This window comes from Megascapheus bottae, chromosome 21, assembly GCF_031878675.1.
Source record: "Megascapheus bottae isolate mThoBot1 chromosome 21, mThoBot2.hap1, whole genome shotgun sequence".
In the NCBI taxonomy this organism is placed as follows: domain Eukaryota; kingdom Metazoa; phylum Chordata; class Mammalia; order Rodentia; family Geomyidae; genus Megascapheus; species Megascapheus bottae.
In genome coordinates, this window is record NC_143529.1 from 34,286,391 (window position 1) to 34,302,292 (window position 15,902).

At 39.2% G+C, this 15,902-nt stretch overlaps 1 protein-coding gene and 1 pseudogene across 2 annotated transcripts in view; both read left to right on the plus strand.

Annotated features, from left to right (window-relative positions):
• Positions 1-15,902, plus strand: part of Dis3l2 (DIS3 like 3'-5' exoribonuclease 2) — a 297,816-nt gene that overhangs the window by 80,232 nt on the left and 201,682 nt on the right. For both annotated transcript variants that reach the window (XR_016539161.1, XM_090355040.1), the window contains exon 6: positions 2,881-3,100. Coding sequence is in view for 1 of the 2 variants with exons in the window: in XM_090355040.1 (XP_090211166.1) it covers positions 2,881-3,100 (220 nt within the window). In the remaining variant the exon portion in view is untranslated. The remainder of the gene's footprint in view (positions 1-2,880; positions 3,101-15,902) is intronic.
• LOC150048914 (U6 spliceosomal RNA) lies at positions 10,069-10,159 on the plus strand (annotated as a pseudogene).

Here is a 15,902-nt window from a genome sequence, read left to right on the forward strand (position 1 = left end):
TATCTCCAGTTAAAAAGTCAGAGGTTGAGGTATAGCTTAAGTGGTAGAGTACCAGCCTTGAGTGAAAAAACTAAGGGACAGTGATCAGGCCTGGAGTCCAATCTCCAACAATAGCAACAACCATCTCCCCCACCAAACCTTAGTGCATAGTCATCCATACTCAGTATTATATTTCAACTCCCTTCACATCTCTAGTTCTTATTTCTTGTTGGACCCTCACCCCCCCCCACTTTTCTGTTTATACTTGGCTGTGGGACATGTTTGCTTAACTGTCAGTCTTTAGTAGACAAGCCCCTTATCTAGATCTTTGACCTTCAGTCCTAGACATATAGTTCTAGCTGCCTCCTAGAGATGTTCATTGTGTGTGTGTGTGTGTGTGTGTACCAGTTCTGGGACACAGTGCCTGGACACTGTCCTTGAGCTTTCTTAAGAGTAGCATTCCACCACTTGAGCCACAACACCAATATTTGGTTTTTCTGAGTATGTGTTACTGAGGAATTAAACCCAGGGCTTTGTGCATGCTAGGCAAGCACTCTACCATTAGGTCACACTCCCAGGCCTCCTAGATGTTCTTTATCATTTCAGATTTTCTGGGTTTTAAGACTAAATGATTTTCCTCTTATTGTAGGGTTCCTTGTCTGCTTCTGTTATCTGAGTTTAAAGCCCGGTGATTAATTTTGACCCTCCCTTTCCTTCAGGGTTTAAAGTCTTCTAATTGTGATGCCGCTGCTGCTGCACATTAATTTGTTATATTCATGATGTTCCAGGCACCTAATACCTTTTCATGTATTATCTTTATTCTTACAATCATCTCTTAAAGATGGTCTCTTTAAAGATACCAAAACAAGCTGTGCATCAGTGGCAAGAATCCTGTTTCTAAGTTTCTTTTCTTTTTTATTAAAGAATTGATTAACATTGATTTTTATATCATATTTCAAACGTCATGTTTAACAAACAAGTATTCAAGAAGGGAATCTTTTTTTGGGGGGGGGAATCTTTATATATAATACTGACACTTAGACTTTAGAACATAATTAAAATTAAGCTGAGGTTTGTATGTTTTATTACATATTAATCTATGTAATAAAACATTATGTCTATAGAGTATGTAGCCCATCATAGATTTTTATGTCTGTGTAGTTATGTATATATCTCCAAGACCATGTCCATCACATTGGGTACCCATCGCTCTTGTACTGTTTGGATCTAATATCCACATATTAAGGATACCATGCTCTTTTGTTCCTTTGGTCTTGACTTATCTCATTCAACATGATTCACTCTAGATTCATCCACTTCCCTGCGAATGCCATTATTTTATCTTGTCTGTGCTGTTGTGAATAGTGCAGAGAAACATAGCTGAGCAGGTGTCCTTATCATATCCTGGATTATGATGTTCAGGGTAGATGCCCAGGAGTGGTATGGCGGGATGGTAGGGAAGGTCTATTTTCAGTTCTTTAAGAAACCTCCACACTGCTTTCCAGAGTGGCTGAACTTGCTTACATTCCCACCAGCAGTGCAGTAGGGTTCCTTTTTCTCCACAACTCCACCAGCATTTGTCATTGTCTGAGTTCAGAATATGGGCCATTCTAATTGGGGTAAGATGGTATCTTAGAGTTGTTTTTATTTGCATTTCCTTTATGACCATGGATAATGAGCATTTTCTCATGTTTTTCTGCCATTTTAACCTCTTCTTTTGGTAAGTCTCTCTTTAGTTCCCTTACCCATTTAGTGATTGGTTTGTTGGGTTTGGGGCGGATTAGTTTCTTGAGTTCCCTGTAGATACTGGATATTAAGCATTCGTCTGATGTATTTTGGTAAATATCTTTTCCCATTTGGTTGGCTGTCTTTCTACTTTAGTAGCTATGCTTTTATCTGTGTAGAAACTTTCTAATTTTAGGTAGTCCTATTTGTCGAGTCTCTCTCCAATCTGTTGTGACCCTGGGACTCTGTTCAGGAAGTTTTTGCCTGTGCCTATAGTGTCTCTCATACTCTATCAGCACCACTGAACCTCAGCACCACTTCCAGCTTTTTTCTATGTATGTGGTACCAAGCAATCGAACCTGGGTCTTCATGCATGCTAGGCAAGCACTCTACCACTAGGCCAAACTCCCAGCCCCCCACCCCCCTTTTTTTTGGCCAGTCCTGGGCTTGAACTCAGGGCCTGAACACTATCTTTGGGCTTTCTTCAAGGCTAGTACTCTACCACTTGAGTCACAGTATCATTTCCAGCTTTTTCTATGTATGTGGTACCGAGGAATCAAACCTAGGTCTTTGTGCATGCTAGGCAAGCACTCTATCACTAGGCCAAACTCCTGGCCCAGGTTAAAATATTTTATCAGGACTGGGAATGTGGCTTAGTGGTAGAGTGTTTGCCTAGCATGCATGAGGCCCTGGGTTGGATTCCTCAGTACCATATAAATTGAAAAAGCTGGAAGTTGCACTCATGTTTTAGGGTGCTGGCCTTCAGCAAAAAGAAGCTCAAGGACAGTGCCCAGGCCCTGAGTTCAAGCCCTCGGACTGCAAAAAATTTTTTTAATCGTTCTTTATCGTGGTAATTGTTACTATACAATGAAGTTTTGTGAAGCAGCATGGTGTTTCATGGTATTCAAGGCTTTCCGGAGAGAGGGTTTGAGGATGAGATGAGAATTGGGAGAAATAGATGACATTAATTAGAGACATCTTGAAGAACCAGCTACTAGTCTGACATTGGTGGCTTGATCATCTCCATAGCTTAGTCTCTTCGGACAAAGGTCCTTTTTCAAACTTTTGGTAATTATTTAATGTCAGTTTCTGAATGTGTAGTTTCTTCCATAAAAAAAAAATCTACTTTACTCTCTGCCAGTGATGTGTTAAAATTTTTCTCTCTCTTTTCTTTAGGTGATAAAACTGGACAGCAATGACAAGGAAACAGAAGCTCCCTATGAATCTGATCTTCCAGAGGAACTCCCTCAGCAGTCCCTCAAAGGTTGTAATGACAGTCCTGATGTCATTATAGAGGCTCAATTCGATGACAGTGACTCAGAAGATAGGCATGGGAACACACAGGATGTACTGGTTGATGGTGTTAAGAAACTCTCAGTTTGTGTTCCTGACAAAGGTGAGTATTTGAGCTTTTATCTGATCTTTGTTTTAGAAAATGATTGTTTTGAGGGTTAGGATTCTCTCTCTCTCTCTCTCTCTCTCTCTCTCTCTCTCTCTCTCTCTCTCTTTCTCTCTCTCTGGCTCATTTCTCTATTTTGGATTCTCTTTTTTTAACAGAGTAAGTTACACAGTATGATTCGTATATTTACAATGTCTCATCTATGGCAGTTTTTATAATAGGGAAATACCCTTAGGCTTTCAGCTGCTAGTTATGAGGATGGAAGTGATGCTCAGTGGTTTGTGTGGGCTGTAGTTACTGTTGACTTGTTTTTATAATGGGTTGCTTTGTATTGATTGTTAAATCTTAAAATTTTCTACACTGTGCCTAGCACTACTTGGTGATATGTACATAAGCCTAATTCCTTCTTTCCCTTTCCCTTCCCTTCCCTTCACTCCCCTTCCCTCCCCTCCCCTTTTCCTCCTTCTCCTTTCCCCTCCCCTCCCCCTCCCCTCCCTGTCTTCTTTCTTTTGCTGTCCTTAAGTAAAGGGGTTCAAAATATATATGTACACATGCGCGCGCGCGCGCACACACACACACACACACACATACACACACACACACACACCTGAGTTACAACTCCAGCCAGAATTTACAAGTCTTTATACTTGCAAAAGGCACTCCATTTTGCTTTCAGTACTTTTGAAAAGTATCTCTGTTAAAGTTTCTCTATATCTCTGTATTTTCTGTTTCTCTGTAGTAATCGTAGATCATCCTAAATTTGATGTTAAGTCTTTAAAATTAGTCTGTACTTTCTTTTGTTGACATCTAAGACATGGATCCTTTGAATGTAAGTTATAAGTACCTGGGCAAAAGAGCTGAATTCTTTACATGACCATGTTCTAGGGAATTTAAGGGCAAGGGAGATTTTCAAGTCAAGTATCTCAATCTATGAGTGTCTAAGAGGTTCCACCTAGAGGTAGTATACTTTCCAATCAAACTGAAAGACTGAGCAACATGAATCTGGCCAGACTGAGTAGATAATTAGATTTTTTATCAAGAAGACATTTCTGGCACAGTCTTCATGAAAGACTAAAAGAGATGCCAGAAGATTACTGAAAGAGGAAACCCTGTTTTTCTCCATTGCACAGGAGTTAGTATATCCTTGGCCAGAGAGCATATTCTGAAAGCATGTGTTGGTAAGCATGTGTCCTTTCTGGTAGCAAATACTATTCATTCATATGACTTTCTAACATTGACTTCCTTTGGAATAAAGAGGCTACTGCTTGTGCTGTCACTGCACTCTCTCCATAGGTACTGACCTGAGGACACTGAATTCCTCTTGTTTAATAGCATGCTAGTGGTTTCTCTATTCAGGATCCAGCCAATTTAATTTGGATGCTATTACCTGAAATTTTATTCTCATGTTTCTTATTTATTTCTTTAAGAGAATTGAATACTGTCATTCTTTTCTTAAAGTACACATGTATTATCATAATAGTACTTGTACTGTAAGTTAGATCTTTTCAGTAGAAAAAGAGAGGAAGTAACTAGGGCCTTAAGTAGTCAAATTCTTTACAGAAAGCTCACAGAGAAGAAAGATAATCACAGGATTAAATCAGGCAAAGGTATACTTTAGAACATACTGGGCTTTAAGCTAGTTTTGTAAAGCCCAGCTCTGATGACTGTATATGGGAGAACTCAGTATCCTCTTTCCCCTGGGCACCAAGGTGAGTGGTTAAGACTTTGTTAGAGAGAGATGAAAAGACACACATATCGATGGGTGGGTGAACATAGTGATTTCAGAATTGATGCCTGGGTTGGATTCACACAACTTACTTTGTCCTTTGATATATGGATACCAGACCTCTTGATGTATCATCTGTTGTAATTGTCCTCCTTCTTTTACAAGTAAATATCATTGAGTCCTTTACAGGCCAATTGTGTGCATGATTTTTCCTTATTCCTTTTTTTTTCCTTCTGGGCTTGGACTCAAGGCCTGAACATTGTCCTTGAGTTTTCTCAAGCTAGAGTTCTACCACTGGAGCCACTTCTGGCTTTTATGTGGTACCGAGGAATTGAACCCGGGGCTTTGTGCATGCTAGGCAAGCACTTTGCCACTGGGCCAAATTCCCTTCTTATTCTTTTTACGTTCTTCTTAGCCCAGTTATTTATATTGCTTCCTTAGTAGCCCTCTGTGAGGAATAGCCTTAATCCTTCCCACAGTATTGGGTACAGATTTTTCTTTCCTGCTAGCCTCTAAATAGAGAGTTTTTGAAACCACATGGCTGTTTCTCATTTCTTGCCCTCTTGATATTTAGGGAAATTGAAATTTGCTCTTTTAAGAAGCACAGTGTTTTTAAGGGTATTTCAACCAGCTTTTCTTGCTTAGGATAATATAAAGTCTGGTTAAAGTTAGGATGTCAGTATTTTTTGCTCCACTAAGGATTTTAAAATTTGTTATTGAAAAACCCATAAACTTTCTCTAGGACTTCTAGCAAGTTTCTTTGCTTTGTATAATACTTGCAAGTATATTATTAAGCTTAGTTCATATTTATACTAATTTTTTTTTTTTACCAGTCCTGGGCTTGAGCTCAGGGCTTGAGCACTGTCCTTCGACTTTCTCAAGGTTAGAGCTCTACCACTTGAGCCTCAGCACCACTTCCGGCTTTTTTCTATGTATGTGGTACCGAGGAATTGAACCCGGGTCTTCGTGCATGCTAGGCAAGCATTTTAACCACTAGGCCAAACTCCTGGCCCCCTACTAAAAAAATTTTTGGGGGCCGGGTTCGATTGCTTGGTACCACATACATACAAAAAAGCTGGAAGTCGTGCTGAGGCTCAAAGTGGTAGAGCTCTCGCCTTGAGAAAGTCCAAGGACAGCGCTCAGGCCCTGAGCTCAAGCCCAGGATTGGCAAAAAAAAAAAAAAAATTTTTTTTTTTTGGTTTGTCCTGTGCCTCCTGAGTAGCCTGTAAGAGTGAGCCATCAGCACCTGGCAGTGTTAAAAATATTAATATTTATCCTCAGCAAATGTTACTTGTCTTTGCCTAGGAAACTTTTCTGTCTTTCTGATAAGCATCAGTTTCTCTGATAAGTGAGAATCGAGCACCAGCTGACCACATTAACTATCCATCATTGCATTAAGAGAAAAAAAATATAGCCCGGCATGGTGGCTTATGCCTGTAATTCTAGTTATTCAGAAGGCTGAGATCTGAGGATCCAGGTTCAAAGCCAGCCCGGGCACTAAAGTCTGCCCAATTAACTACCAGGAAACTGGAAGTGATGATGTGATTCAAGGGGTAGGGAGGTAGCCTTGAGCTGAAGAGCTCAGGGACAGCACCCAGGCCCAGAGTTCAAGTGCCATGACAGACCCTCCCCCACAAAAATAAAAAGAGGGGCCAGGAGTTTGGCTTACTGGTAGAGTGCTTGCCTAGCACGTACAAAGACCGGGGTTTGATTCTTCTGTACCATATACATAGAAAAAAGCCAGAAGTGGTGCTGTGGCTCAAGTGGTAGAGCTCTGGCCTTAAGGAAGCCCAAGGACAGTGCTCAGGCTCTGAATTCAAGGCCCGGGACTGGGAGAGAGAGAGAGAGAGAGAGAGAGAGAGAGAGAGAGAGAGAGAGAGAGAGACGAGAGAGAGAGAGACACAGAGAGAGAGAGAGAGACACAGAGAGAGAGAGAGAGAGACACAGAGAGACAGAGAGAGAGACACAGAGAGAGAGAGAGAGAGAGAGAGAGAGAGAGAGAGAGAGAGGGGGGGAGGGGAGGGGAGGGGAGGGGAGGGGAGGGGAGGGGAGGGGGAGGGGAGGGGGGAGGGGGAGGGGGGGGAGGGGAGGGGGTGGGGGAGGGGGGAGGGGAGGGGGGAGGGGAGGGGGGGAGGGGAGGGGAGGGGGAGGGGAGGGAGGGGAGGGGGGGGAGGGGAGGGGAGGGGAGGGGAGAGGGGAGGGGAGGAGAGGAGAGGAGAGGAGAGAGAGAAATGTTTGTGCCTCCCAGACCCTATGCAATTTCTTTTCAGAAGACAGTATGGACATTATAATTCCTCATCCTTGAAGAGGGAGAAAGTGAAGGAGTGTGAGAGCAAAAGTGTGAAAATGAAAGTGAGAGTGAATAAGGAAAAGAATGAGGACTCAAAAGATCCAGATTGCTTTTGAAGACCAGTCCTATAGTGCCTTAAGACGGCGATTTGAGTAGATCTGTTATTACCTTTCCTAGGGCCTAACTCACTACAAGGAGTTTCAGAGAGACTTTTTATTCCTTATGTCTGATCTCCCTCTAATTTAGACCCTGTCAATGCCTAGATTTCCTAGTATTTTCTTTCTGTAGTCTCCTTTGGCTAAGAAAAGTGGACTGAAGAAAAGTGACTTATATTGCCAGGTAGCAGGCATTTTTTCTTTCTTTTTGTAGCAGCCATTTTTCTTTCTCCTTTTACCAGCTCTCCACTGAATATGATGATTAGTGTAAGTATAAGACAATCATGTTTTATTTAGAAATGATGTTAAAATGTCTACTAATTTAATTGTAAACTACAATTTCAGGACAATATTTTGTGACAATCTTGAAAGTCTGAAGAAAAGAGTAAGCTCAGGTGCAGTGGCTCATGCCTGTAAACCTAGCTACTCAGGAGGCTGACATCTGAGGATCAAGGTTCAAAGTCAGCCCAGGCACTAAAGATCTAAAGACCTTGAGATTCTTATCTCTAATTAATCACTAGAAAACCAGAAGTGGAGCTGTGGCTCAAGGGGTAGAGCTGTAGCCTTGAGCTGAAGAGCTCAGGGACAGACAGTGGCCAAGTCCAAAGTTCAAGCCCCTGATGGAGAAGAAAAAAAAAAAAAAGAAAGAAAAAGAAGAGTGAAGACTTTGAGGGGAGGGACAGGGGACAAAAACGTGAGAAGGGATATTAAGGTTCAAGAAGTAATGCACCGACTACCTGATTAGTGTAACTGTAACTTCTCTATACACTACTCTGACAATAAAATACAATTAGAAGAAAAAATGAAGACTTATGCAGACTTAGGTTAAACCAAAGGATGCAATTGGAAGTTTGTTTCCTTTTTTTTTTTTGTGGCTCTAGTCACAGCGCCACTTCCTCTATGTTTTTTAAATGACAAGGTAAATGGATAAAGAGGATTAGGACTTATAGTATCCTAAAAGTACAGTTCTATGCTAGACCAGCCATTCTTCCTTGTGACATTGCCAAAAGAAATAAATGCACAGAAGAAAAAGTGGGACAGATACATAGTTAAAAAAATTTTTTTTTGGGGGGGGACTTGACCTCTGGGCCTGGACATTGTCCCTGAGCTCTTCAGCTCAAGGATACTGCTCTACCCTTGAGCTATAGTGCCACTTCTGTTAGTTTTTTTTTTTTTTCTGATGGTTAATTGGAGATAAGAGTCTCACAGATGGACTTTTGTGCCCAGGCTGGCTTTGAACCGCTATCCTCAGATCTAATCCTCCTGAGTAACTAGAATTGCAGGTATGAACCACTACACCTAGCTTAAAAATTTTTTTTGAATATTTTTTTAACCAGTCTGTACTACCTTTTGCTGCATCTGAGCCTTCTTATAGATTTTCATCTTTGCCAACAGGTAGGATTTTCTAATTCTTCAATTTCTATAGTTTAGGTTATCTTCCTCAAATCACCTTGTTATATCATTTACTTATTGATCTGTTAGTTACTGTTCTCTGATTTTCAGAAATTTCTTTTCTCTGCAATAAGCCCTTTTTCAAATTACTCATTGTGTCAATATAATTATTTGTTTATTAACTGTGTTATTACTGAACAAAAATGTTTAATTTGATGTGGCATTATTGTTCATATGTTTATGGTTCTTAAATTTTTCATTGTTGCTAGGTCTCAGGAACTTTTACTATGTAATCTTTCATTGTTTGTTCTTTTGGTAGATTCTATGATATTTATTCTTCATTGATTTAGAGTATCAATATAGATTAGATTATATCTTTTCCATGTTAACCATCCTTGAATTCCCAGGATAAATTCTGTGTAATCATGATTTTTTTGGTCAATCGTGGGACTTGAACTCTGGGCCTGAGCACTGTCCCTGAGGTCTTCAGCTCAAGGCAGCACTCTACCACTAGAGCCACAAAGCCACTTCTGGTGTATTTTTAAAATACCTTAGTTAGTTAGGTTTTGACTATCCCCTATTTTTATAGAACAGCTTGTATAACATGGGAATTAACTGTTCCTTGAAATTGGGTAGACTTCATTGTAAAATTACTTGCACCTGCTGTTTTTCAGGAGCGGAGCTCTTTGGGTTTTTTTTGGCCAGTCCTGGGGCTTAAACTTCAGGGCCTGAACACTGTTCTTGGGCATTCTCAAGGCTAGCGCTCTACCACATGAGTTTCTGGCTTTTTCTTTACATGTGGTACCAAGGAATTGAACTGGTTTTCATGCTTGCTGTGCAAGTACTTTTATTACTCAGCCAAACTCCTGGCCCCAATATATAGTATTTTTTTTTTTATCATTTAGGCCTAATGTTTAATTTTACTACTTCCTCCTTAGTAATTTGTTAAAGGTCTTTAACTTCTTATGATTTTTAAAGTTCAGAACAATGTCTATATGTTGAATTTTCTATAATCTATTATATAGATCATATTTTTAGATATTTCATGTGTACTTTGAAAGAAGGATGCATTTCAGTGGTTATGCACAAAATCTTGACATATAATTATATTTTTCTTTATTTTATAAGCTATTATTTAATTTGTCAGTGTGGTAAAGGAATGCTTGAAAAATCTATGCTTATAAAGTTTAGTTTGTGTTTGCTGCAGTCAGATCAATTGTATCTTGATACTTGAAGCTGTGTTGTTAGGTGCATATTTAGAATATACCTCTCTACAGCTGGATGTTATAACACATACCTGTAATACTAGGTCTTGGAAGCTTAAAACAGGAGTATTGAAAGTTCAAGATCATAAAACACTACTTCAAAAAAAGAAAAATGGAACCAAACCAGTAGTTAGTATGTGTGGCAGCAGCACATATAGTGAAGTTGAAATGGTACAGAGAAGATTAGCATGACCTTTGTGCAAGTTCCTAGAAGAACATTTTATTATTTGCTGATTAACTTTAAGGAGATAGTGATAAAGAGTAGACTGGATGATTCTTGGTTTTTGTTACAAAGATGCTTGTGTAAGGCTATCTATGAGAGAATGGAGCTGAATTATATGTGAAATATTTTACCTCAATTTATTAACACTACAAAGGGAAAATGTTAACATTTTCCCCTTACTTGAAATTATGTATTACCTACATGATACTTATAAAAAGGAGTATTGGGGGGGCCAGGAGTTTGGCCTAGTGGTTGAGTGCTTGCCTAGTGTGCACAAAGACCCAGGTTCGATTCCTTGGTACCACATACATAGAAAAAAGCTGGAAGTGGTGCTGAGGCTCAAGTGGTAGAGTGCTAAGCCTTGAGAAAGTTCAAGGACAGTGCTCAGACCCTGAGCCCAAGCCCAGGACTGGCAAAAATAAGTAACTAAATAAATAAAAATAAAAATTAGTATTGGAGCCAGGAATTTGGCCTAGTGGTAGAGTGCTTGCCTAGCATGCACAGGACCTGGGTTCAACTCCTCTGTACCATATACATAGAAAAAAGCTGAACCTGGTGTTGGGGCTCAGGTGGTAGAGTTCTAGCTTTGAGAAAGCCCAAGGTGAATACTCAGGCCCTGAGTTCAGTCTCCTGAACTGGCAAAAAAAAAAAAAAAGAGTAATATTACTTGTATCTTAAGAAAAAGAGTATGTACCATATAAATATACATTGATAAATGCATTTATCAATGTATACTTGTTAATTACTGATATTTATTATATGGCAGTCATTATCTAAAGACTTAGTAATTAATTCTTGCTGTTCAATTGGTTAATCCTGAAAATGTACCTAGAATCTATTTTAGCAGTTCTGATAGAATATATCACAGTAATGTAATAATAGTTGTTTTCCCCAAGGCAAAGCAAAGTTACAGCGGTGATCTGGGATGGCATTTAGTATTGCTATTCTTTATATATATTTTTTCTTTTTTTTATTCGGTGTAATGTATAATGAGTAGTAGGTATACACTGATACCCCTTCTCATGCTTTTGTCCCCATTTTCCTCCTTCTACCCTCTCCCAATCATCTTATTCTCCCCTTCCATTTCCTATTTCAAATAAACAAATAAACATATATACAATATAATACATATATATTTTTTCTTTTTTTGGTCGGTTGTAGGGCTTGAACCCTGGGCCTGAATGCTGTCCCTGAGTGCCCCTGAGTTCTTCAGCTCAATGCTAGCGCACTACCAATTTGAACCACAGTGCCACTTCTGGTTTTCTGGTGGTTAATTGGAGATACAAGTCTCATTTGTGCCCAGGCTAGCTTTGAACTGCAATCCTCATATCTCAGCCTCTTGAGTAGCTAGGATTATAGGTGTGAGCCACCAGTGTCTGGCTAGTATTGCTATTTTGAAAGAGCTGTATCCAGGGCTTCTACTATGTATTGAGATAGATTGCTGTAGGAGTCCCAGATTTGTTTTTCTTAATTGTTGTGCTCTGTATCTCCCAATTACATGATATTGAACATTTCATGGTGATCCAATGTGCTATCACTGGATAATAAAATCATTGGGAAGAGTAAATATCTCAACCTTGTTGGGGAGAAAGATCTTTACATAAACTCAAAGTATTATGTTATAGTTGTTGCCTAGTCTTTATCTGAGGAAAATAAACTTTTTTAATTGGCAGATTTGTTGGTTATCCTTTTATCCTTGATGAGATCTTGAATTGAGGACAATATGCTAACATTTACTAGATAAATTTAAATTTAGGCTGCATGTTAAATGATATTTCAGAATTACGCTAATTTTCTTAGATATGATAATATACCTCAGATATGTAGGAGAACATCCTTATTTTTAGGAGATTCTGCCCAAAGGGTTAGAATAAAGTATGCTGGTATTTTAAAGTTATTTTCATAAGTATTAGTTTGACTGGGTGCTGGTGGCTCATGGCTGTCATCCTAGCTGCTCCGGAGGATGAGATCTAAGGATCATAGTTTGAAGCCAGCTAGGGAAGGAAAAGTCTGTTAGATTCTTATCTCCAGAAGATAGCTAGAAGTAGGGTTATAGCTCAAATGGCTAGAGCACAAGTCTGAGTGAAGAAGCTAAGGGACAATGTTCATTAATTTGAAAAGATGAAAAATGATACTACAATGGTCTTTGGTTTATGTGTGGATATCAAGAGCTGGCATCCCTCATCTCCCGTCCTTGGCTTCAGAGTGTTCATCACTGTTCAGAATAGGCATAATTAGGATGTTATGTGCGTGGATACTAAATAAAATAAGGTATACTGAATAAATATTTTAAAACGATCAAACAATGGTAGATTAAATGAATTCTGTGAAAATTTAATGAAGCCATTAAGTACTTTAGCAAAATGATTGTTTTTATGACCCTATTGCCAAACACACACAGAATGAGATCATATTATTCTGACATAACTTTTGTCATCAATTATATAAAAAATCTTGGTTATCTGCATTGGTAATCATATTTGTTACACATAAGGTAAATTCATTTTCCCTATAATATATAAAATAGATTCTACTCTTATTTTATGATGTTTTTCCTACTGTAAATCATCCCTGGTTTCTTATTCTGTTACTAGCCTGGCTCACAGCATGGTATTCATTTAGTGATTGCCTGGAACAGTGGAAGTAGCAGTGAACTGGAGGGAGAAAAGAGTAAAGTCAGTTTCCCATTCTGCTTCTGAAATCAGAAAAAATAATGTCTTAGGAAATGACCATGACAGTCCCAGGGCTCTGCTAGACCTTGGTCATGTCATCGCTCCCTCATGTCCTTTTTTCCTCCTTCTTCTGGGTACTTTGTGTAGCCCATTATTCCCTATTGCCTGGATGCTGGCTCTTTGATTCCCTTGGCAGATGCCTGCTACTCTTATTCCCTTCTCCCCACCCCCCACAATTGACTGCAGAGCTGCTTTGTTTGGCTGTGGGAAGGTTAACACCATTGATGATAATTTATATAAATTATTTGTTAATAAAGATTTCCTAACTTGCTACACAGTGACCCCAGCTATTGACTCTGAATTAAATAATCTCCCATGTGGATTTTCCCAGTTATTCGTACCCATCTTATCTCAGCTGTATTTCTCACAGAGCACAGCAGTTCTAGGAACCCTGGCCTAACCACCATCCTGTGATTCTCTTGTGCTGTACTTCATGAAGCTCCTCCGGGTTAGTCTTCTGCAGTCTGTATGTTCATCTTATCACTACATGCTCTCCTCCTCAGCAGGATGAGTTAAGAGACAAAAACACTACATAATATAAATGACTCAAAGTTGGATGTCAGTGGCTCATGACTACAATTCTAGCTACTCAAGAGACTGGACTCTGGAGGATTTTGTTTTGAGGCCAGCCTGGGCAGAAAAGTCCTGAGGTAATATCTCCAAAAATAACAATAAAAAGCAGGGCTGAAAGTATGTATGGCTCAAGTGATAGAATGCCAGTTGAGCAAATGTGAATTCAAACACCACAATAAACTCTACTCACTTCCCTCAAAAACAGTGTTGTAAAGACATAGCTCAATGGTAGAGTACTTACCTAGCATTCATAAAGTCCTAGGTTTGATCCTAGCACCACAAAAAATACCTATACAATAACATATAATACTGCAAAATAAGAATGTATCTAGAATAATAATTTGTTGGGTGTTAATGAGATTAATGTGATTATAGCAGATAAAGCCACGGTGAAATATACCAAGAACAAGTTGCATTAGTGTATTTAAAATGTACTTATGTTCTAAGTCTAATTTACAGAAAGCACAACAATGCACAAGCATGCAATTTATTATTAGAACAGGTAGCAAAAGTTTTCTGGGTTTTTTGTTGTTGTTGTTGTTTTGGTTTGGTTTTTTTGCCAGTCCTGGGGCTTGAATTCAGGGCCTGAGCACTCTCCTTGGACTTTCTCAAGACTAGAGCTCTACCATATGAGCAACAGTGCCACATCTGCCTTTTTCTGTATAGGTGGTACTGAGGACTCGAACCCAGGTCTGTGTGCATGCTAGACAAACGCTCTTCCACTAGGCCAAACTTCCAGCCCAGTTTTATTCTTATATTTACAACCTGTCAGTTGTAGTCTGAGTAATCAAATCCAGGTCTTGATGCATGCTAGGCAAGCACTCTACCACTAGGCCAAACTCCTGGCTCCTCTGGCTTATTTCACTTGACACTATCGTTTTGAGATTTAGACATGTTATATCGTATATCAGAATGTCATTTCTCTTATAGCTGAATAATATTCCATTACATTGTATATACCACATTTTGTTTATCTTTCAGTGCTGATAGCCAGTTGTGTTACTTCCTACTTTTAGGTAGTGAATAGTGAATTGTGCTAACTGGACTTTATTAGGAAAGTATTTGAGTTCCTGTTTTTAATTCTTTTGTGGGGGGAGTATCCTGGTCCTCGGCTTGAACTCAGAACCAGGCTGTCCCTGAGCTATTTTGCTCAAGGCTAGCAATCTACCAACTTGAGCTATAGCTCCACTTTCGGCTTTTTGGTAGTTTATTAGAGATAAAAGTCACATAGACTGCCTTGTCAGGCTTTGAACCATCATCCTCAGATCTCAGCCTCCTGAGTAGCTGGAGGCTAAATTACAGGAATTAACTATCAGTGCCAAGCCTCAATTTTTTCTATGCCCATTTACAAATGAGTAGAGTTTATTGGTCATATGGCAATTTGGTCTTGAGCTTTTTTGAAGACTGGGAAGGATCTTTAAAAGACGAATGTAGGAAAATGCATGGTTTTGGAGTGGGGTTAACAGAAGTAGAAAATCATGATGAATTATAAATCTTGAAATAATAATTACATCTGTTCTTTATTGACATTTAACTGTAGCTTACTTCATGTTTTCTCAGGCTTGTCCTTTCTACTTCTTCTTTTCCCATTATTTTTATCTTGGAGTCCATCTTGCCCCCTTGCCTCTTTGACCCAGCAGCAGACCTGGTGCTTGGGTTGCAGAACCTATCTCTAACATTACAAGTAAGTGATTTGGGAAAATATGCATAGTCCCACTGAGCCCCATATAGCACTTGCGAGTAAATAGGCCTGTCAGCTATCTTACTAGGATTTTTTAGCACAAAATTATTAGAGTAGAAACTTTAAAGGAAACAATTCCTTACAAACATTGTTCTTCCTGTTGTCTGGAGCTAGTATTTCTTAGGCCTCTTGTATATCAGTCATTCGTTGTCTTCCGAGGTGAAGACTGGAGGTCTCTGGAATGACTATACCTAGGCTTTTCTAATACTCTTCTCAGTATGGTGCTTCTAACCCTCTTGTTTAATGTGCACTTATAGCTTTATACTTAGCTCCTTATTTTATAACTCATATTTTGGGGCTTACTGGGTATGAAAATGGATAAATATCTGGGTAATGACATTGCTTTCTCCTTATTTCCCTCCTATATTTCCTTGACTTCAGTCACTCTTTCCTCCCAGTCCATTCATAGATAGCTTTCTCTGGTATTTTCCATGTCTTGCCAGTCCATACTGGTGACAAGGCATGGTCTTAAGGGTCATATCTGTTTATTACTCTATTTTATTGCCATAGGAATTTAGGCCTTGGTGAGTCTACAAGATTATGTACTCTTTTTAACATGTGATACTCTACTCAATTAGCTGTGTGGGTATTTCACATCATTTGCAACTATTGCATAACACTCAACAAAAGTGGAAACTTTGCTTTTAGTTTGCTTGCAAGGTGAACATACTTCACTTTGATGCAAATTAAACCAGCCCACTG